Genomic DNA, 23,292 nt, shown 5'->3' with positions numbered 1-23,292 from the left:
TTTTGAAAAGGTAGATCAGTTAAAGATTTTTTAAGGGTAGATAAGTTAATAGAATGTGTTTTGAAAACAAGAAATATTGTGCAAAAACAATATAAAATTATACATTTTTAGTATTGCATTTAATAATAAATAATGTCCTTTTTTATGTCAAAAGTAGCTAACTTTGAGATCATTTTAAGAATTTTCTGAATTGTTGTAAATAGCGTTTCTGAATAAATTATTTCAGCTTTATAAAGCTTTATAATTCGTAATTGTGTTTTTCAGCACAATATCAGTCCGCTACATGTGGCAGCAAAATGGGGCAAGAATAATATGGTGAAAGTATTATTGGAGAACTCAGCGCAAATCGATGCTAAGACTAGAGATGGTTTAACCCCGCTTCATTGTGCGGCGCGATCAGGACATGAACAAGTTGTCAGCACGCTCCTTGAAAATTCAGCACCGATCAGCGCGCGTACGAAGGTACATTTTTAATTAATACTCTATTTAATGAAAAATTTCAAGCTTTTCTCGTAGTCTTTTCTTATTATATTTTCAACGTTATTTTTACATTTTAACGACTAAATTATGAAAGAAAGTTAACATTAAAATTGAAGAATAAAATTTTATTACAGTATTTTAAATTGCTACTTTTTTTTATCGTCCACTTTTATCTTCACTTTATTAAATTCTGATTCTTTTCTTTTTAAATGTATTTCCCAATATTAACTGTTTTAAAGTTTAATAATTTAAATTAAAATTTTATTTGATAATTAATATTTTTGTCTTAAATTAAAAATCTTAAACTTTCTTGTAGAATGGACTCGCACCGTTGCACATGGCTTCCCAAGGAGATCACGTGGACGCTGCGAGAGTATTGCTGTACCATCGAGCGCCGGTAGACGAAGTGACCATTGATTATCTGACTTCGCTCCACGTTGCCGCACACTGCGGACACGTTAGAGTCGCTAAATTACTACTCGATCGAAAAGCCGACCCAAACGCTCGAGCTCTGAATGGCTTTACGCCGCTCCATATCGCTTGCAAAAAGAATCGCATCAAAGTAGTGGAACTCTTGCTGAAGCATGGAGCGTCCATCGAGTCGACCACCGAGGTAACACAACTCATTTCTTCGTTTGCACTCAAGCATCTCGAATTATACTCTCATAAATGTCTCTTCGCAAACTATAAGTCACGATTATTTCTACACAGTGTCAATATAGCAACGTTCGATGGAATATTACGAAGCCAAATGGTGATATCAATCGCAAAAATTGCACAAAAGTGATCGTTATTTAAATATATTTTATGTACAAAAAAATCACGTTGAAATGTGTCGCACATCAGAGATAATTAATGTATCTGATATCGAAAATAATCTTTATCCGTTCTTCTATGTCCCATAAAAATAAAATTGATTCATTAATTTCAAAGACTGGTTAAAGGGTCGTGCGTTACTGACAAAATTAAAATTGACAAAATTTTTTTCTTTTATATTGTGATTATTTTTACGCATTGACTTATTCGGTTGTCTGTCTTCGAGACGCTAATCGCCCAAATGATACGGAAGAAAATCAATCAAATTAACTTTGGAGTCGTATCGAGAAGTCGAAATATTAACAATGTGTGTTTTGCAGTCCGGACTGACTCCATTACATGTGGCCAGTTTTATGGGGTGTATGAATATCGTGATATTCCTACTACAGCATGAAGCCAATCCTGACGTGCCAACTGTCAGGGGTGAAACACCCCTGCATCTGGCAGCTAGAGCTAATCAAACTGACATTATTCGAATTTTGCTAAGAAATGGTGCCAAAGTCGATGCTCGTGCAAGGGTAAGTAAAGCGTGTTGCATTCCGACTCCGACCCTCTTTTTGCCGCTTTATCGACCTTCAACCAGTGATTATCGCTTGTTTAAGTTAAAGCGACAACGAATACCGAAGTACCTTTCCAAAATTTGTTATAGAAAGCCATTTTACATACGAATAATCACTCATATGCACCCCAGTATACAAAAGCATGAGCCATTAACCAGTCTCATATACCGACATTTAACTTTAACGCTTCTTACTGACAATTTGCAAGTAAATTTTGATCATTTTCCAATTGCAACTAATTGCGAATCCATAATTCTCCACGCTTTCTTCTCTGATCGCTTATCCCTTAAGGCACTTCTTAAGGCACAGTAATACAAGTATTACATTTTCACGAATTTGCCGTGACCGTTTCACAATTTAATTATGTTGTCATTTGTACAATAGTAATTTATATTATTTTATCGAAAAAACTAAACAAAATTTAAGAGAAAAAAAAAATAGATAAATAAACCCAGACAGCATGCTAAAAGATATCTTAAAAATGATGTCTTTTAGATGCTTTAAGATATGCACGCTATCTGGGAAAATATATGACCAAAAAAATATTTTAACATATATGTATATATATATTGCAAGAAAAATATTTAAATTTCTAATAATCGTCAAGTTAATTATCAATGTTTGTATAATCGGAATATCTGTGCCTCAAAGAGTTAATATTGCTTTTATTAATTTGGTAATTTGATAATTCCAATTTCTTTAATCTTAAATCACACGTCAACGTCACGTCGTCTTCACGCTTTCATCTAATCGCAAATAGGATTTCTCTACATTTTTCAACACTATCTTGTTCTTTTGTAGGAACAACAAACGCCGCTTCATATTGCGTCTCGATTAGGAAATATCGACATTGTCATGTTGTTAATGCAGCACGGTGCAGCTGTAGACACCGCCACAAAAGACATGTACACGGCACTGCATATCGCGGCGAAGGAGGGTCAAGAAGAGGTAATGTACAAAGAGTATGCGCAAATAGCGGATTACATCGCCGCGCAAAGCAGAATATACTTGTTTTGGACTCGGCAACGCGAATACTTCATTTAAGATGGAGACAGGCTGCGGACACAGCTTCGTTATCATTTATTATTTGTGCATATTGTTTGCATCGTCCATCTCCCACATCTTTGTTTCATCTCTTGTGTTAATGGACATTTGTTTATGTTGATTATATATTTTATGTTATGTTTATATTCATCATGTATATTCGTTATGTAATAAACTTTTTCATTACATTGTTTACTATTTATGTTACCTTAAGTTTTTCATTTTCACGTATTTCACATTTCGTGAAATATACTTTAAATATATAATTTTATCTTTTCGCCGCTTTTTCCTCTTTCCCGCTTCCTATTTTCGCTGCGTTCCGAAAATCTACAAATACAAAAAAATCTACAATATACGTAACGTAACCCTGATGGAAAAATTTTTCTGATAATTTAACGAAATTTTGCTGAAATGTATTTGAAAATTTCTCTCAATTGACCCCATTAATTAATTTCATAAATATTTCAGCAATTTTTCATTAAAAAGTAACAGTTTTCAGTTTAATTCAGTAAATTTCATAATGATAATTATTTCAAAACTTTTATTACTTTTCAGCAGTATATTTTTCTTATATTTCATAGTATTACATTAAATTTTCATACGGAAAATTATGATTCATTTTGAAATATATTCAGTAATTTTTCAAAAACTTTTATTTTACTTTTCATTGATTTTATAGTACTTTCAGCAAAATATTTCCATCAGGGAAATTATAGATTTTTAGTACTGGCAGTGAATTTCGGAACGTAGCCTTTATTAGAATATTTGGTTATACGAAGATATAAACAGGTTGAATGAGCGTAGTAGTTTCACCTTGTGACATTTGACAATTATTATTCCTCTAAGACTCGATATCGATTGTCAAGCATACAACGTCAAACCAAACGTTACCCTTGTATTTCTGCGTCTCATAAATAATTTATTAACGCCTTCGTAAAGTTCGTACATGAATACGCGTGGGTGGGATATGACTTATTAAATAAGCATTAACCTATATGAATAATTTTCTGATTAGTGACATCCATTATCATACTCATAATCGTATTATATCGTTCCGTTACACAAATACATTTTTAATAGATTCTCCATTTTTAATATTCATCTATCTTGCAAGAGATAATTTATATATTTTTATCCTCAACTTAAATTTTAAATTTTATGTAAGTATATGTAGAATAAATATTTGTTTCGTATGAAAAATATTAGTAAAAGAAGACTGATATACTTAAAGTAATGAGAAATCTATTTTGTCCGGAGAGTTAAAAGCCAAATTTGCTTGCAAAAATCTATAAGTCAAGACTAAGATATATCTAAAGAACTTTTTTTGTAAGAAAAATTTTTTGACAAACAGGTGGCGGCCATTCTTGTGGAGAACAATGCTTCTCTCAAAGCTGCAACGAAAAACGGCTTCACACCTTTACATATCGCGGCTAAGTACGGAAATATGAATGTTGCAAATATACTTTTACAAAAAGAGAGCAAACTCGATGTTCAAGGAAAGGTTTGTACTCATCTATATGCAGATTAGGTATATTGGATTGTGTAAAAAATGTGTTGATGTGAAAGCAGAAGAAAATTATTTTATTATAAAATTATACACATTTTTTTATTAGTATTTACATTGTAATTAGTATGCTATTCTTTCAGAACTTTTAGAAATTTTTTAAACAAAGAACTTAAAAGGATCTTTGCAAAAAGTTATTAAAATGTTTAAAAGAAATAAAGAATAATAGATTAAAGTTTGCTTAAAAATCCAAGAATTTTTACACAGTATATTATATTTTGGATCTCTCAAAAGGGTTTGATTATGTTATGCGAGACTTGTGTCCGATATTTCAGAACGATGTTACACCCTTGCAGTTGGCATGTCATTACGACCATCCTAATGTTGCGACTCTCCTATTAGAAAAAGGAGCGTCGCCTCACCTTGCGTCGCAAAATGGACACACTCCGCTACATATCGCTGCTCGCAAAAACCAGGTAAGTCTATCTCGAATTAACAACTTTAATTTTAAGGTAACAGTGGAAATGTTTTCTTTTCTAATGCAAACTTTTCTATTTCTCTAATACTTGTTATAATTGCAAATAATATTTTGCAAAATCGACATTATTAACACTGCTAGATGGACATTGCTTCAACTCTCTTGGAAAACGGAGCAAATGCGAACGCAGAATCTAAAGCGGGTCTCACCCCCTTGCATTTAAGTGCACAGAAAGGCCATTACGATATGACAAATTTATTAATAGAGCACGGTGCCGATCCCAATCACAAGGCCAAGGTAAAAGAACTTTCCCTCAAATACTTTATACTTTAATTTTACATTTACAAAATTAATTAAAATCACTACATGCAATTTTTTATTTACTTTCTATTTATAGCTGTAAGAAATTCCAACTTTGATGTATTTTCTTAATGCTGCTTTTAAAATTATTTTACGATTTCTTCTACATTTGTAGCGATCTTGTTAATATTTAAAATAATTTTTAATATCAGTTTTAAAACTGTAGAAAAGTATCGTCTTAATATTTATTTATGAATTAATATTTAATAATATTTATATATGAAAACGGCAAGTTTCTCATTTCTCATCTCTATTAATTAGAATGGGCTCACGGCGTTGCATTTATGCGCACAAGAGGATTTTATTAGGGTGGCCTCTATCCTGATGAAAAATGGAGCCAACATTGAAAGTCAAACAGAGACAGGTTACAGACCGATACACGTGGCCGCACACTTTGGAAATTTGGCAATGATACGTTTTTTGTTGAAACATAACGCTGAGATTGATGTCAGAACTAATCAGAATTACACCGCGCTTCATCAAGCCGCCCAGCAGGGCCACATTCATATCGTTACCGCTTTGTTGGAGGGAAATGCTTCACATAAAGCACGCACCAATGTAAGCAATATATTACTATTGAATACGGGATTATCATTAATATTAATTATAATATAATATCAGAGTATTCAATGCTCTGATCTGAATAAATTATTATAATGTGTAATAGTTGATATATTCCTTGCATATAAACATAACATTGATGTAGTTGAGGTTATTACATTAATGAATATATAATAATGTTTATTAATTAATATTTTAACTTTAATAGATTAAATCAATATAATTAGTAATATTTTTTCTAATAATTAATTAATATTTTAGCTGATCCCCTTTTAAAATTATATATTATAAATATATTATAAAAAATTATTTAAACATTGCACAAAAAAAATGTAAATTTTGTAATGCCGAATTTTATAAATTTGTGAAACTTGTCATAGGATGGTTTAACAGCACTGAACATAGCACAAAAATTAGGATATATCTCTGTGATGGAAGTGCTGAAAGGTTTGCTTTATGACAGTGTAACTCCGGATAATAAAAACTGGGAAGAGAAGTACAAAGTGATAGCTCCCGAAAGCTTACAGGAGACTAGTTTCATGTCCGATTCAGAGGACGAAGGAGGTACGTGCCTATGAGAATACAAAATATATTAATGTAAGATAATTAAATCTTTTAATTTAAAATTTTTAATTTAAAAATCTCCCTTTTAGCTTCTGATACAATAATCAATGAACAGCCTTATCGATATCTCACGGCAGACTTAATGAAAAGTCTAAGAGATGATTCGTTGCCTTTTGATGTTACTAGGGATGATCCTTCACAGTCACATAAAGGTAAAATAAACTAAATAATAAATTATTATTCAAAGCTGCTTATGTTGGAATTGACTTTAGATGATAGTTAGATTCATGGAAATAAAATTTGAATTTTTTATAACAAAGAATTGAAACTTCTAAACTTTAGCAACTTATTTTAAATTTAGCGCAATTACATTACTATTAGTTTGATTCAAGCAAAACTATTATTAAGATACTTTTAAAACAAAATAATTACGCTGTAAAGAAGAAATGTCTTATGATTATTTCTATTTTAGTTACGAAAACAGAGAAGCAAGAATTTGCACAAAGCAATAATTACTGTTTAGCGGAAAATTTCGATAATTCTACTGATGGATTCAGTCTAGGGTGAGTGCTAAATAATTTTTGCAACGTAATAGATATATAACTACATTTTTTAATATATTAGATGTGTAATTGTGTGGAATTATTGGTGTGTGTATGTGGTTGTTTATATTTTAAATAATAACAATTAAAGAAATTTAAAGACATCTCTGTTCGAATCAGATTTAAAAGTAAACGTTTTCTTTTACAGGAAGCTACATTTCAAATCGTAAGTATAAAACAGTACACAGGTGATATAAAAAAGGCAAACAAACAAATACAAAAAAGTATGAAGATCCAAATTTACAGGTTTTTAATAAGCTTTCTGGTGGATGCACGTGGTGGCACTATGAGAGGATGCAGGCACAGTGGTGTGCGCATCATTATACCGCCTCGAAGAGCGACTATGCCGATTCGCGTAACATGTAGATTGGTGAAAGTGAACAAAGTGGCAAATCCGCCTCCTTTGATGGAAGGCGAGGCCCTCGGCACAAGAATTATTGAAATGGGTCCAGTGGGCGCGAGATTTTTAGGGTAAAAATGCGTGCTCTCTCTCTCTCTCTCTCTCTCTCTCTGTGTCTGGGTATATTTTATAAAAATATATATATATTTTTTATACATACCTATATTTATTTCTCACAGACCCGTCTTAATTGACATACCACACTTTGCGTCCGTTCAGGGGAAAGAACGAGAAATTATTATTCTCAGAAGTGAGAACGGAGAAACTTGGAAGGAACACGATAATTCTGCAGATAATGATGATACTCTTCTTAACACATCTTATGGTATACAATTCGGAGAGATTAATATATTAATATCATAGTTTAATTTTTATACATTAAATATTCTTTTACATACTTTAATTTATTATAATTAATATAATTATAATTTTTTACAATTAAGACAATATATATATTTATTATAAATACTAATTTATTATAATTGCGTTATTTTTTTTCAGATCCTCAGATGAGCGCATCACACTCAGGTAGAATCATTCGTATACTTACGACGGACTTTCCGCAGTATTTCGCTATTGTAACCAGAATCAAGCAAGAGGTTCACGTTATCGGCGCTGAAGGTGGCATTTTAATATCCAGTGTAGCGAATAACGTGCAAGCCGTTTTCCCCGCGGGTGCGTTAACAAAGAAGATAAAAGTTGGCTTGCAGGCGAGTAAAACTCTCACTTATATCAATGAAAGTACAAGAAGATGATAAAAAGATAAAAGTTTTATTCATCTTTAGGCGCATGTTATTCCCTCTGAGCTCACAGCTAAGTTGCTTGGCAATTGCGTCGCCGTATCGCCGGTGATTACGATCGAACCCAGAAGACGCAAGTTCCATAAACCGATAACTCTTACGATCCCCGTGCCACAAGCCGCCAACAAAGGAATGATCAATCAGTATGGCGGAGAGACACCTACGTTACGACTTTTGTGCAGTATCGCAGGTATCTATTTGACATTTAAAATCAATTAAAAATTTTAAAACAAGATAAGTGCAGCTTACCTTTTAAATTTATCGGTATTTTGCATGCACGTATTATAAAAAAATAATTCAATGATTAATAAAAATTTAATGACTAATAAAAAAGTATTACAAGGAAATTATTTTTATAATTCACATGAAATTAATATTTGAAAAGTTATTTAAGATCACGTTCTTCGTATTATTAAAAAATACTTAAAATCTGTTCTTTGGAAAAAAAAGAGATTTTGGTGATATAAAATGTTACAAAGAAGCATAATTATCAGCAGTTAAACTAATGTAAAGATTATTGTTGTCGAATTTACAATGTTTAAATTAATTTGTCAACTTTAGGTGGAACCAATGAGTCACAATGGGAAGATGTTACTGGTTCAACACCACTATCTTTTATGAATGACAGAGTGTCATTCACTACCACTGTTTCGGCAAGATTTTGGTTGATGGATTGCAGAAATATCGGCGCGGTGCCGAAAATGGCAACGGAATTGTATGAGGAATCTTTACACGTGCCATATATAACAAAGTGAGCGACTTTTTTATGATTCATTAATTAATAACTTAATTTTTATTAGTAAAAAAATAGTAAATAAACTCTTTTTTTCTATGCAGCTTTATAATTTACTCAAAGAGGATGGACCTGTTGGAAGCTACATTGAGAATATTGTGCATGACTGATGGCAAAGAAGGCATTCATACCTTGGAAAAACAAGAGGAATTTACAGAAATTGTTAAAAGTCGCGATGTCGAGGTATTTTTATGATATCAAACCGTTTTAATTGCAAATTATTTAATAGGCACTCTTTATGTAAACCAAATTTTTTGTCAATGTATAATCTTTATTAATGGTTTATATTTAGTATTTTTAAATTTAATAAATATTCTAAGTAGAAATTTAAATTTTATTAAATTTTAAATTATTCATATATGTTGATTAATATTAAGCATTATCTGAATATTTGTTTAATAGGCACTCGACGGGAAAGATCTTTACATCGAATTTAGTGGAAATTTAGTACCGGTAACAAAGTCTGGTGTGCAGTTGAAATTCACGTTCAGGGCTTTCCGACAGAACCGATTATCATTCCATGTTAAGGTAAAAGATCCATTACTGGATCCGGTAGCAAGAATGTTATTCATGCGAGAGCCAAAAGTTGCTAAAGGAGAACCACCTCAGCAGCCAATTTGTGTATTAAATATTGTTCTTCCCGAAACTATTATTAAAGATCGAAGGCAAAAGAAGTTAAAAGGTACGCATGTTGAATGTGCTAATACAAAAAATTTCAAAACATATCATAAATTGCCTGTTTTTTTATTCAAAAATATATGATAAAATAAATTATAAATAATATTTACAGTTTCAATATAAATACTTGAATCATTATCAAATTTATTTTGAGATTAAAAGATTTATAATGAATTAATACCTCAATAGATAACAAAATTTTATATTAGATATATATATATATATATATATATATATATATGATTAAATATATGATTGTTTAAATAATAATACAATGTAAAAAATAATAAACGTTTCAATATTTTTTACATTTTTATATTTTCTAAAATTTGTTTAGGTAAATTAACAATTTTTTTCTTTAAAATATTACTAAAATTAACTATTAACATTATTAAAATGTATTATATTAATATAATTTATTAATTTTCTTTGTTGCTATACAGGTTATGAAGATTCTAATATTATAAATCAAAAACTAGATTATTACAAATCAAAGTACAAAATGGAACAAATGGAGAAAACTGATAAGCCTAAAGAGACTTCGCCATCAGAAAAAAAATTCATAACCGACACGTTACAAAAGGAACAAACAGGTATGATGTCAAAAACATAAAACATAGATAGTTTAGCTTACGGATACTGCTCTTACAAAATACGGTTATCAAGTATTAGCGAACATCCTGAAAAATCGATTGAATTATTTCATTTAAAAATGTTTTAATATCAAAATTTTAATATAGTCTATATGTCTATAATATTACAAATGCAAGGTGCAAAAAGAGAACTTGCGTAACTAAGTGATATCATCAATATATATATATATATATTTTGTTATATAAAAATATTTTTATATCGTATCTACCGAAGGATGTAGCGATATCTTGAGAAAGGTCTGGCGACGAAAGATCATTCGTAAGCAAAGTATGTACACAAGATCAAAAACAAAAAAGAACATACTTTCAAAAGAAAATCCTTGTCGAGTATCGTTTTGCCTTGAAGACGATAAAGTTCGATTGTCATTCTGTATATTTTCATTTAAGGGGAGAAAGATAATCAGCTTACGGCTTAACAGTTGGGTGAGGTTTCCTTAATTTAATTAAACCTAACGGCATCAACATATGCTCGAAAGTGTCGGTGGTGGACTTCTTTAGTTCAATCTATGCCGACGAAGGGAACGGTGCAAATTTTATATCTCTTATTTCTTTTAAACACTCATAAGTAATTATCAAAACGTAAGTTTTTTCAGTTTGTTATCTATTTTTTCTTATTATTTCGTTTTATTTATAAAATTGAAAGATTTAATACAAAAAAAATAAGATAAATTTATAAGTTATAACATCTATTTTACATTTAAAATCACTAAAATGGATCTTATAAATTATGAACTTATTTTTTTTTTGCAAAACTTTCAATTATATGATCTTATACTTATTTTGAATAATTTATTTATAAAACTTTATGTTATCGTTAATTTTTTTTTGTTATTATTTTTAGTTTCAGGTATTTTTAATTCTTTAGTTTGCACTTACACGATTGGGCACTTTAAACGTACGTAAAAATCGACATGGCGACAAAAGTTAACGAGCATGATTGTGCCATGATAAAGCAAGACGGTCAAGCGAACGATAAGGATAGTTTCTCCGGAACAAAGGTCAAACGCAAATCCAGATCCGCTAGAAGACGTTTAAATGCTATGATGAGCAATGCATCGTTTCACTTCTCCGACACGGATTCTGAGGGCGAATTGACAATGATCACCAACAAGATCGGCAAGCTTAATCCTGCAGAAGCAAACAGTCCGTTGATCTCCGTAACTGATGCAGAGAGCATCGAGCCTAAATCAAAGAACAAAGATAATTTAGACTATCTTATAGCCGACGGTGAGGCTAGATCTCGATCAAGACGCAGTAGTTTCGTGGAGAATCTCACTGACGTTGACGAGATATATAGCGACCCGGAAATCGATGAAAAGGCTACCAAGCATAATTTGAAAGCGGTCGATAACGGATATCAAGGGGAAACAGATTTAGAGGACATAGAGGGTGATGACGATATTCAACCAACGATTTATGTCGAGCCGAGATCAGACATTTTCGCCGAATTTGGCGGCGAGATGATCACGACTAAGGAAGGTGATGGACCATTCTCTGTGGAAGTGCGAAACCGATTGTCGCGCGAGCAGATCTCCATCGATAAGAAGGATATACAGACAATACCGGATATGCCGAACACCGACAGCGAGGACATGGAGGCATCCGACGATGAAATTAAATTGGACGAGGCAGCAGCTTACAGTTCTGTGTATCAGGACTTTGACGTTTTAGCTGCCTCGCAAATTGTTATGACTAATAAAGTAGAGAACACTCTGCACGTGCCGGATGCAATTGACGAAGCTATCAGCGATTGTCATACCGATGTTGAAGATGTCGATTAAATTAAATAGAATTAAAAAGAACGAAGTAAATGTGTAAAAAAAAAAAAACACGGTAAGTGTTTTAGAATAACGCAGTCAAGCTTGATCGCCTTGACATATGTTATCAAGTTTATAATTGTGAGGAACAAAAGAAGATTTTAGCCGTAGCTCGTTCATTAAAAAGTTATTGACCAAAAGAATTTGCAAAATAGGACGTAATTCTTTAAATGTGTCCAAAAATTACATGCTATTTTGCAAACTTTTTCAGTTAACAACTGTTTGATAAACGAGCGATGGCTAAAATCTTTTTGTTATTCAGGACTATAGCTTTTTACATGTGTCAAGGTCAAAACGATCGACTCTGATTGCATTATTCCAAACATTTACCAAAAACACTATTTACACCATATAAAATATATGTGATCCTTAAAAAGGTTCGATTAATTTCTCAAATAGCAAGAGTTAACAACAATACTATTAACAAGATGATAAGATATCGTCATTATAAAAATAATGAATAAAATATTGTAAGATGCTATCAATATAATTGACTAAAATAATTGAAGATGTTAATCGGATTTGAATCTATTTACTTACTTTTAACCATTGCAATGAGATAGAAGTTGTATAACATCTTATATAAATGCTATAAGTCCTAATTCAATCAGAAAGTCTTAACTCAAAGATAATTTAGAATTTTAAATTACAGTAATATCTCAAGCTTATCTATAAAATTGATAAAAAAAGTTTAGCTACGAAAAATTTCTGAACAAGAGTTATATATTGAATATTATGATTCTTCAAAATTCGTCTAAATTATCCAAAGTGTAGTTTTATTCTTTGCACAGAAAATATTTATTTCACAAAATCATGAAAAATAAAAAATGGCGGAATAAGTATATGTAATGCAAAAATAATTTTGGACAATTTGTATATCGTATGTTTGTCGCAGACTCTTTCATTTTTCTTTTTGCACCGTGCCTAAGATTTATTAAATAAATTTTTAATGGGGCAAAAGTAACAAAAAAATATTTAGGCAATCAAAAATATAAAATATAATGTATTTTTGAAAAATAACAATTAATATTAGATATATTTGAAATAGCGTTATGTACTCAAAGAAGTCTGCTTATAACAATCATAATATAAAAATTTTATATTTATAAATAATCCAATAATAATAATACGATGCGCGTTTAATCCAAAAATAATTATCAACAAATTAATTCTTATATTTTTCTTATAAAACCAATAATAACGTAATATTTTCATGTACTTATTATACTTGCAGACCGAACTGCCGTCCTCAACATTATCGTAGACAACCGTATGGGATATTAATGCGAAAGAATATGTCTCCGCAATCTAGAGAAACTTTCCGATATATACATATATACACATATATAATTATATATTATAATATGTAAATACGTATATAGATAATTAATGCAAAAATTTGATTAATGTTCTCTTTTTTTTTTGCAATAATAGAATCAGTTGTTGTATGTGCAAGAAGAGCAATAGAAAAATTTATTTCGTAATTGCGTAATTATACTTTTAGTGAATACAGCTATGATAATTATGATTCAAATATACATACAGAATGATTCAAAACAACCTACTGTCCTTAAAATGTTATATTTTTGAGCAAATTCTCAGACGATTTTTTCTTTTATAAAATTTTGTTCGAAGCTTAGTTTTCAGTTATAATTGAAAATAATACGGCGCAACACGTCATGAGACTAACGTAACACTTGACAGTCTCATTATGCATTGCGTGTCCCTGCCTGCACCGAACTCGCAAGTAGTTAACAATTTTCAATTATAACTCGAAAAGAAAAAATCGTCTCAGAATTTATTCAAGAATATGATATTTTAAGAACATATATATATATGTATAACATATAAAAGATTTGTCGTATTTATCATATTATAGAAAAGATAAAATTATAGGATCTTAAACTAATGTTTATTAATTAAAATAGTCGCCATTGGCTTCAATACACTTCTTCCTAGAAACAAGAGTTTTTATGTATACCATTTTAAAAACTCTGAGTTCTTAGAATTTATAAATGCCATAAAGATATTTTCAATAACTGTAGTTTGCGAACTTTTTGTTTTTCAAAAATCAGTCAAGATGATTATACAGATAGTAAATAAATTTATACAGATTATACAGATAGTAAGTAAGTCAATGGGTGAAAGATTCGGAGAATAAATTTTAAATTTTAAACATTTTACCCACCGTATTCTCCGGATTTTTCACCCATTAATTACCATCTGTTTAAACATCTCGACTAGTTTTTGAAAAATAAAAAATTTGAAAACTGAATAGTTATTGAAACACTGTTATGGAATTTATAAATTCTAAGAACTCAAAGTTTTTTAAATTTAACATACAAAAATTTATTTAGAAGAAGTGTATTGAAACCAATAGCGACTATTTTGATTAATAAACAATATTTTTAAGACCCTATAATTTTATCTTTTCTATACAATAAATTCGATAAACTCTTTGCATCAACCTTATATAATAAATTTAATGATCTCTATTCTTTCATATATAAAGCAAAGATATATAATAAAAATATAATTAAAAATAGTTGTTAGTATTACATATTACATTAAAAATTTGCTAACAATAAGTTGTACTTTTCAATGATTAAAGCCGTTAAATATAAAACAGAACGAGCCTACATTTTGATATTATATGTAATACATATACATATAATATATATATAATATTTGTTATTATTGTATTATTATCATTGTATATATGTATAGTCTTAGTTAAGAGATTATCTATACATTAATATACATTAAGGATTATTTAAAAATTATATTTATTTGAAAGAAAAGATTGCATTACTGCATAAATAAATTACACTGGTAGCCTTATTAGAATCAAAGTTGCATAGAAACTTATTTATTTCGAGACTTTATTTAGTGGGCTCGTACTGTTTTGTATTTTGCAGTTTCAAGTTTGGCTTCAGTACATCTTGTACTTACAATTTTAGAAAAAAAATAAGGAGAAAAAAATACAAAATTTGCGCTACGAAAGTTCTTGATCGCCAGATCTTACTGCGAATAAAAGAAAATAATTGTAAATTAAAAAAGACACAATGTATCCTAGCCATTATAATATAATGTGCTTAATAAAAAGTAATATGAGAATAATTCTTGGTTGTTCTAGATGCCGCTATCCACGAATCCTTTGCACAAAAAGCGACTTGTCCCTTAGAATCCGTAGATGCTAGTTATCCCAGTAAAGTAAGCATCGGTCAATTGGAAGCGGATCTGTCGCCCGATCTCGAGAGGCAAACATATTCAGAGAAACGTAAATTTTGGGAGGATATCTCGAGGAAGCGCGAAAGCTATCAGCGTTCTGAATCCGAGGTTTCAAGAGCTTCCCAATTAACTATCAACGAGAGTGACAGCGAATCGTGTTTGCCGAATATTGTGTCTGAAGAGGGTGATGGAACCACGGAGGGAATCTCGGAAGTCCTAAGGTCGGAGACCATCGAAGATATCAATGTGCCTGACATCTCGGAATGCTCGGTGGCGGAAAAGGCACACTATTTTGAAGAACAGATACAGAAAGAAATGGGAATAGGAACAACGAGGTTGCAGGACTCCGTCAAATCAGAAAAAGATAAGTCTTTCTTTAAAGGCAAATCAATCGATGAGCAGAAAAATCGTGTTGAGAAAAGTGTTTTAGAAACGACGAAGGACATTGATATCGAGGAGAAGCATCTGGTGGAAGCGAGAGAGATAGAGAAAATTTTGAAAACTAGCACGGAAGACGTCAAATGGATGAAGGAAACACAAAAAGAGACAAAAGATACCGATAAGAAAAAGAAGGATACAGACGAGGATAAAGGTATGCGTAAAGAGATTCAGAAAATAATAGCTCAACCGGTGATGGAGATTTGCAAGGAGTTATTGAATAAGGAAAGAGAACTCGCTGAAGAAATTGGGACAAAGAACAAAATAGAAAAAAATATAAAACAAGAAAGTAAGAAAGAAGTTAAAGAAGAGATTACAAAGCCAGAAGAGATAATGAAGCAAAAAAAATCCGATGTATCGATGGATGTTCAAGAAATTGTAGAAGAATCAAGACCGGAGACACCGCAAAAATCGGGAAGGAAAATAATAACGGAAGAAACAACAATTATTTACAAAGTACAAAAAGACGGAACTTTAGTGCAAGAACAGGTTCTTAAATCGGTGCAAATTGAAGGAACGGACGGCGAATCAGTAACGCAGATTCCAGAAGTTAGTGAAGAAACAAAGATATTTGAAAAGCATTTAGCAGACACTGCATACGAAGTACCAACTACAGGTGACATTGAAAAAACAGATATTAAGACTGAATTGGTTCCATCAGACGTTAAAAAGGAAATTAAGCAATTCTTCGAAGTAAAAGCAGAAATGGAAGAAAAGAAAAAGACCGAAAATGGAGAAGGCATAAAGTTTGAATACGACACAAGTCTTGACAAGGAAAAGAAATCCACCGTTTTCACAGATGGCAAAGAAATAAAGAAGGAGTTTGAATCTCGTATTCCAATTTCTACAGCAATGGCCGAAAAGGATAAGAACCAAAAAGAGACAAAAACTAAAGTGACACCAGAGAAACCAGAGGAGAAATTGTCAAGAAGTCCGATCATGGAAAAGGACGCCGCTTCACCGTCTAGCAAGAAAAAGGAATTCGAATCTCGGATACCTAAACGCATCACAGAAGGAATGACGAAGGAGAAAGATGCGAGGAGAGATCTGCTAGGGCAAAAAGATGGTGAAACTATCACAGTCACCGAGAAAAAATCCAGTGAGGAGGTTACTTCGCGACATGAGGAACGCTCGACCACAAAAAGCAAGATGCAAACGTTCTCTAAGACTTTTACTGATGTACAGGACGCGTTCAAGATATTCGAGGATATAAGTGCTAAAAAAGATAAAAATTTTGCTACGGTCACATCAAAGGTCGACACCAAGGCTACCAGTAAAATAGAGAAAAAAGAAGTGCTCTCGTCGGAGATTTCTAGCGGCGCGGATAGATTTATAACTCAGGAGGAGAAGGAGAAAGTGGAAAGAAAGAAATCATCGGAGTCTAAATTCACTAAAGAGTCATCGGTTGAGACTGTAAAGGAGAAGAAAAGCAAAAGTGAAGAGGTGGATAAAACTACCACGCAGAAGATGTCAATGAATATGACAGAAGGCAAAGAAGTGATAGATGCTAGTGCTGCCGAGTCCCTAGTAGAGAGCAAAAAGAAAGAGTTGTTCAAACTGCTGGAGGATGAGAAGGGAATCGCGACAGAGAAATCTGGAACTAGTAGGATCAGAGAAAGTGACGTTGATGTGGCGATTAAGATCAAGAAAGATGACACAAAAAAAGTGAAAGATATTAAGAAATCGCCTAAAACGGCTAAAGAAACAGAACTGGGAAAGGTTGAAATGATTGCGCAAGGACAATCTTACAAAGATAATTCGGATAGTTTTAAGATTGAACAATTTATACCTAGCGAGAAAGCACATGATAAGTCTGATTCGGCTGAAAAGTCTGAAAAAGATGAACAACTTCCGAGCAGCAAAGCTCCGGGATCTCTCGAAAGGAGAGAACAATTGGTCGCCAAAGAACTCGAAGCGCGAAATATAGCGGAGGATCTGATACAATCAATTGAAAGCGAGATTGAGAGGAGATCATCGACGTCTGGATTGAAATCTCAGATGCTAACCAAAGAATATTTAGATCAATTACTCTCCGAAAATGTTGATACTGACCATGAGAAACTGGCGGACGATCTAACAAAACAATTCGAAAGCATAATGAAGAAATCCTTGGATGAGGAACTAAGAGAGAGCAAGGATCATTCGATTGCGGCAGCAGCGCTATCAAAAACATCTATTCAAGAAGAAATATTTGAGAGAGGATCTACTAGAGATAGTATAAGCATTAGTGAGGATATAACGAAAGACGAAGAATCGTCGCTACATGATCGAGAAGACAGTTTACCATCTTCGCACGCTAAACTTCAGGATAGAGACATTACCATGAGTCCCAGTAGCATATCCGAGCAGATTGATCTTGAAGAAACAATAGACGTAGACACTGGAGAATTGGAGGATTTATCGAAGCCTACGTCCAGTCCGCATTCCGAAAAATTCCGATCAGACAGATCAAGTGGGCCAATCGAGCTACTTCAAAAGGATGTATTCAGTGATACCAGTTTCTCGAAAGATAAGATAGTGTCAGAGATCTCAGGTGCTAGAGTACTGGAAATTCTGGAACCAGACGTAGACAGTCGACAGGATTCAGTCGACGTGCCATCTTTAGAGCTTGACGAGCACAAAGTTTCGGAGCAAACCAGTAAGGACGCGCCATCCTTGCATGAGAGCGCGGCCGTAGACTCCTTAGAAAAGATTGTCCAAGAGAAGGACTTGACTGTTACTTCGAGTATAGTATCCGAGGACATGGATTACTCTTCGAAGCGTGTTTCATCTCCGAAAGAGTACGATACAGAGGACAGACAAAAAACAGACAGTTTCGAGATCGAGAGTCCGCCATTGATCTCGCCGAAAACAAAATATGTAAGCAATCTGGAGATCAAACCAGTGAATTGGATGATCGGCGACGAGAAGATCGAGATATCGGAAACACTGGAGCCTTCTCAAGTATTTAATCAAGAACTGGAAGAATATGAGTCATCCATACGACATGCCCGTACTTCATCGCAGGACGAATCTATGGACCAGGAGTCTGTCACCAAATCTTCGGAGGAGATTAGTGTGATCGAATCAGTTAAGGAATCTGTCACCAGTAGCGACATCAACGTAACTATCACGGCCACCACGGCAAAGACCACAAAATTTACTGTAGTCCCAGTGACTGAATCAGATTTCGATAGTGAAATGATAGAAGATAAGCTGGATGTTACTTGTCAAGAGTTGGTCGATACCCTGCAACGGGAACATGATGCTAAGACGCCGACGGACGAATATACAGCCAAGATACGTCAGTCTATGCCTCTCGAGGATTTCGACCTAGAAACGAGTATTACTGAAGCTGTCACGGAAGTAATACCCACAGAAGAGGAGGAAGCAAGAGACTTAACTGAGGCTATATCTGCAAAAATTAATAAAGTTAAAGAACCTGATGTTCAAACAGCGGACAAAGAAGTTTCTGAACGAGACATTTCTGTACAAATAAAAACTGTCGAATCGGCCAGCAAAGTGTCTACAAAGAAAGAAGGAGATTTTGCACAATATATCACAGCTGAGAAAACACAGAAACAGCAAGTGATTGAACCTACAGATCAAGGGACACAAAAATCCAAAATTACAAAAGAGATAAAGGAAACTGTAGACACTTCTGCAAAAGATCCCGTAAAAGAAGAATTCGAACCACCGAAATGTGCGAGAGTTGACGACGTGTTGAAGGAGTGGACAGAGACTTATCTGACGAAGATCAAACCACCTAGCGAAGACTACAAACGACACATGGAAAAAACCATCGAGAAGCACGACAAATCCAGCAAATCCACTTCTTCTGAAACTTGTGCCTTCAAAATAAAAAAGGACGATCTCCAGGGCGTCGATCTGAGTGCGCGGTATGCGATAACAGTGCTGGATCAAGTAGTAAAAAAAGAGATTGCCGAAGTAAAAGAATCCTTAGAAGCTGCCAAACAAGATTTAATAGAAGAGCTGAGCGAGAATAGCCAGAACGTGATTCAGATCAAAGATTCGCCCTCGGAGTTCCAGTTCATGCTCCAGCCGGAATCCATCCCAAATGATTTACCATTTTTATACAGACCACCGTCCATTGAACATGTTTCTGCGGAGGCTGAACCGGAAGTTGATACTGAAATTACTACGCAGAGCGAATTGTCGATGGCAAAAACTCAAGAACTCGAAAAAGCAAAACACGAAGTGGAGAAAAAGACTGTCGACGATCAATTGGTTGGTCAAATAGTTGATATTGTCGAAAATGAACCAGTTGTTGCAGTTAAAGCACCTGAAATTGATATCGAGAAACACGAAGATGAAGAAACCATAACGGATCTTCAAGACGATCAACGGGAAGATGAAGACGAAGGTCGTCCTAGTCCGCTTCCTATTAGCAGGTCATCAGACATCGGTTCAGATATCGACAGTTACTCTTTGGCACCACCTCAGCCGGCACCCAGGAGACGTCACAAACCGACTAGGATATCGAAGAAAAGCCAGGTGTCAAAGACTTCAGAAAGCGAGGCAGATCTCGGTTCAAGTTCCGGTGAGAGCAGCAACTACCAGTCTTGCGATTATGAGAGCAGCAGTAGACCCAGTTCATCTGATGTTGAAGCAATGCAGTCCGCCGCGGGTGGTGTGCAATCTGGAACTATTTCAGAATACGAGACAGCAATGATGTCAATTGAGCATGAGGGGTCGAAGACATTGCCGACGTCACAGGAGTATCAGACTGCGGCAAGCACGTTGAGCTCTCGCGAATCCATGAAATCTCTAAATTCTCTCAGCTCGGGCCACCTCGGCAGCATCGATAGTACCAGCGAGCTGTCGGAGACGCTGGTGCCGTCAGAAGAAGCGGACGAGGATAAGGACGACATAGACGAAAATTTAGAGAGCGCGTTGGACGCAGATCAGGAACTGGCTGAAGCATCGGACTCTTCTGGCAGTGAGGAGATACCGCTGGATGAAACTATGGACAAGATCGACAGTCATATACCATGTCGTATGAAGCGCTCGTCTGAAATGATTTTCCAACAGATCATGGATGACAGTGTAGAAACTGAGATGTTAGAGAAAAGTCAAGCTAGAGTTGCGGACTCGGCCACTTCTGCCTTCATGGACACGCCCGGAGCCATTCAATCGGTCGACATAATGACGTCGCGAGTGTCCGAGGACGGGATTCAAAGTGTATGTACGCAAGTAATCTCGACGCGAGTTACCAGGCCTAGCGATAGTGAAAAATCTGAGGAGGAAGAAGCGGAAGTGGATAAGGACACGAAAAAGGACACGGAGACGACAGGTGTGGAAAGTCTAGAACAGAAATCGGGTTTTGAGATCACCGGAGACGAAGGTCTCGAATCGACGTTGCAAGCGACATCCGTCCATTCAATGCTACAGCAGGCCAGCATGTCTCTGTCTTCAGCATCGGGAATGTCCTTTGACACAGTCGTGGAGAAGGACATAGAAAAGGACATAGAAAAGGACATAGAAAAGGACATAGAAAAGGACAAGTCCGAGAATGACAGTGATTCCTTCGAGTTCGTGGACAAGCCTGATATTATCGACGACTTTGTGGTGATCGAGGAAGTCGGACGGGAGGCAGAGGAGTTTGATTCCGAGGGTAAGAGTATTCGTATTAGCTCAGCACCACAGGTCAGCAGCAAGCAGTACGACCGCGATCTGGAGAACATGATAACGGAGAAGAAAAAGGAGGACTCGCAGGTGTCGACGAGTCAACCGTTGCGGAACGATTTGTTCGATTTCGAGTCCGAGGAGAGTCCACCCCAGGCGTCGAATGACGATCAATCACAATCTTATTCCGACGAAGAGCAGTACGAGGGTAAGAAGTGGATAGAGATGCAATTTCAGGCAGACGCGCGGGCTTATGACATCGAGTACGACCGCGGACCGCTAGAAGACATCAAGGAAGAAGAGATTACGGACTTCGAGGCCGGTAGTAGCCGCTTTGGCAGCTTGGGCAGCCACAAAGAGTCCATTGGCAGCGTGGGAAGTATGCGCGGTAGCTTCGGCAGCACACCAGACTACGACGTTTTAGGAAAGAAGTACTTCACCAAGCCTACGGATCACGACAACGTGTCGTTAACGTCGTTGCAGGAATTCGAACATCTGGAAAGCTCCGTAGCGGCTGAGAACTCGCGGAAGGCTCAAAGCGGCTCGCAAGATTCCAGCAGCAACAACGGCAGTCTTCCGAGAAGATACATGACGAGTCGCTCTGGTCACGGCGACGACATTTCGTTATCCTCGCTTAAAGATTTTGAGGGCTTGGAGAAAGCTTGTCGAGAGGCACATCTGATGGAGCTGCGGGCACGCGAAGAGGAAGAATTGCTGGAGCACGAGAGTCCGGAGAACAAGTTCAAAATGGAGAATCTATCGCGCTCAAGAACGGAGACTAGCGCGGCTGGTTCAGTCAACCCTAGTACCTCCGGATCAGACGACTATGAGAAGAGAATAAAAGAAATTGACGAGATAATACGCATTGCACAGTCCAATGTAGAAAAGCTTGATCGGCAAGACGACACCACGGAGGACATATCGCAAATCGAGGCCATCGATGTTGAGAAAATTGCTGCTCAGCCGGTTTCGGAGACGCTTCCAGAAGAGAGTGAAGAACCCGACAATGTTCAAGCAGCACAAAAGGAAAGCAATATTATGGAGACCAGTACAGATTCCTTGGAACTGGAAGACAATGCGGAGACAAAGTATCATCCGTTATGCCGAAGCTCCGACTCTCTAGAGATGAAGACGACCTTGGACTTTCCGTCACTGAGTTCGGACTCGTTAAATAACGTGAAAGATACAAAAGAAATGACGCCGGACACCGGTGGACAATACAGTGGCAACGCGAGACGAATTTCTTCCGATTCTCTCGAGATGCCTTTAATGGAGCAACACGAGAGAAGTAGTGGTCATCATATAGAAGAACGAGCAGCGGTTGACAGCTCTGTTGGACAAACATCTTTAACAGACACTAGCGCAAAAAATGGCAAAACCAAAACGTCATCAGGCAGCGATACATAGGAAAATTTTTAATAGGTAAGTATCTCTTGTAAGAAATTTTTTTTAACCCCCCAAATGTAATAAAATAAAATATTTATTACATAATAAATAAAGCCTTATGTAATAAATATAAAATTAATTAATTAATTAATTAATTAAATAATATATTCATTAAGGTGGAACTTGAGGAAAAGTTGCCTTTCATATGCAGTAAACTATGTGCAAAATTTGAGCAAAATCGGACAACATTTTCTCTCCCCTTAAAACATTTTTTTGTTCCATTCTAGTGTTTCTACTTTTCTATACATATGTATTATATATAAAACTTTGATTATTTTGGGGAAAGAGAAGATGTTCGATTTTGCTCAAATGCCGTAATGAAAGAATTAAAATGTAATAAGAAACAAATTGGATTTTGTATGTACGGCGTGAATCATATTCTTACAAAATAAACCGTATTAAAACTGATATATCATAGTGCTAAAAAGCATTAAATGTTAGT

At 34.7% G+C, this 23,292-nt stretch overlaps 2 protein-coding genes across 5 annotated transcripts in view; both read left to right on the top strand.

Moving 5' to 3' along the window:
* Positions 1 to 23,292, top strand: part of LOC105672208 (ankyrin-3-like) — a 31,069-nt gene that overhangs the window by 6,307 nt on the left and 1,470 nt on the right. For 2 of the 4 annotated variants that reach the window (XM_012366984.2, XM_012366985.2), the window contains exons 7-27: positions 265 to 462; positions 797 to 1,093; positions 1,617 to 1,814; positions 2,658 to 2,804; positions 4,252 to 4,401; positions 4,740 to 4,880; positions 5,024 to 5,179; positions 5,504 to 5,800; positions 6,184 to 6,367; positions 6,457 to 6,579; positions 6,840 to 6,930; positions 7,118 to 7,135; positions 7,216 to 7,440; positions 7,549 to 7,694; positions 7,871 to 8,079; positions 8,155 to 8,359; positions 8,731 to 8,920; positions 9,007 to 9,145; positions 9,365 to 9,644; positions 10,084 to 10,233; positions 15,247 to 22,826. In XM_012366984.2, coding sequence (XP_012222407.1) covers positions 265 to 462; positions 797 to 1,093; positions 1,617 to 1,814; positions 2,658 to 2,804; positions 4,252 to 4,401; positions 4,740 to 4,880; positions 5,024 to 5,179; positions 5,504 to 5,800; positions 6,184 to 6,367; positions 6,457 to 6,579; positions 6,840 to 6,930; positions 7,118 to 7,135; positions 7,216 to 7,440; positions 7,549 to 7,694; positions 7,871 to 8,079; positions 8,155 to 8,359; positions 8,731 to 8,920; positions 9,007 to 9,145; positions 9,365 to 9,644; positions 10,084 to 10,233; positions 15,247 to 22,811 — 11,109 coding nt within the window. In that variant the 3' untranslated portion in view covers positions 22,812 to 22,826. The other 2 variants (XM_012366986.2, XM_012366987.2) reach the window with 2 other exon arrangements.
* On the top strand, positions 10,750 to 15,230 carry LOC105672211 (uncharacterized). Its single transcript, XM_012366993.2, has 2 exons — positions 10,750 to 10,872; positions 11,135 to 15,230. Exon 2 carries the CDS (start codon positions 11,205 to 11,207, stop codon positions 12,072 to 12,074), a length of 870 nt encoding a protein of 289 aa, XP_012222416.1. The 5' UTR covers positions 10,750 to 10,872; positions 11,135 to 11,204; the 3' UTR covers positions 12,075 to 15,230.

This window comes from Linepithema humile, chromosome 4, assembly GCF_040581485.1.
Source record: "Linepithema humile isolate Giens D197 chromosome 4, Lhum_UNIL_v1.0, whole genome shotgun sequence".
NCBI classification, from domain to species: Eukaryota; Metazoa; Arthropoda; class Insecta; order Hymenoptera; family Formicidae; genus Linepithema; species Linepithema humile.
Note: the sequence above shows the minus strand (reverse complement) of the source record. Positions and strands in the feature narration are given on the sequence as shown.

Coding starts and splice junctions, on each gene's coding strand:
- LOC105672211 (XM_012366993.2), top strand. CDS start 11,205: ATGGCGACAAAAGTTAACGAGCATGATTGTGCCATGATAAAGCAAGAC.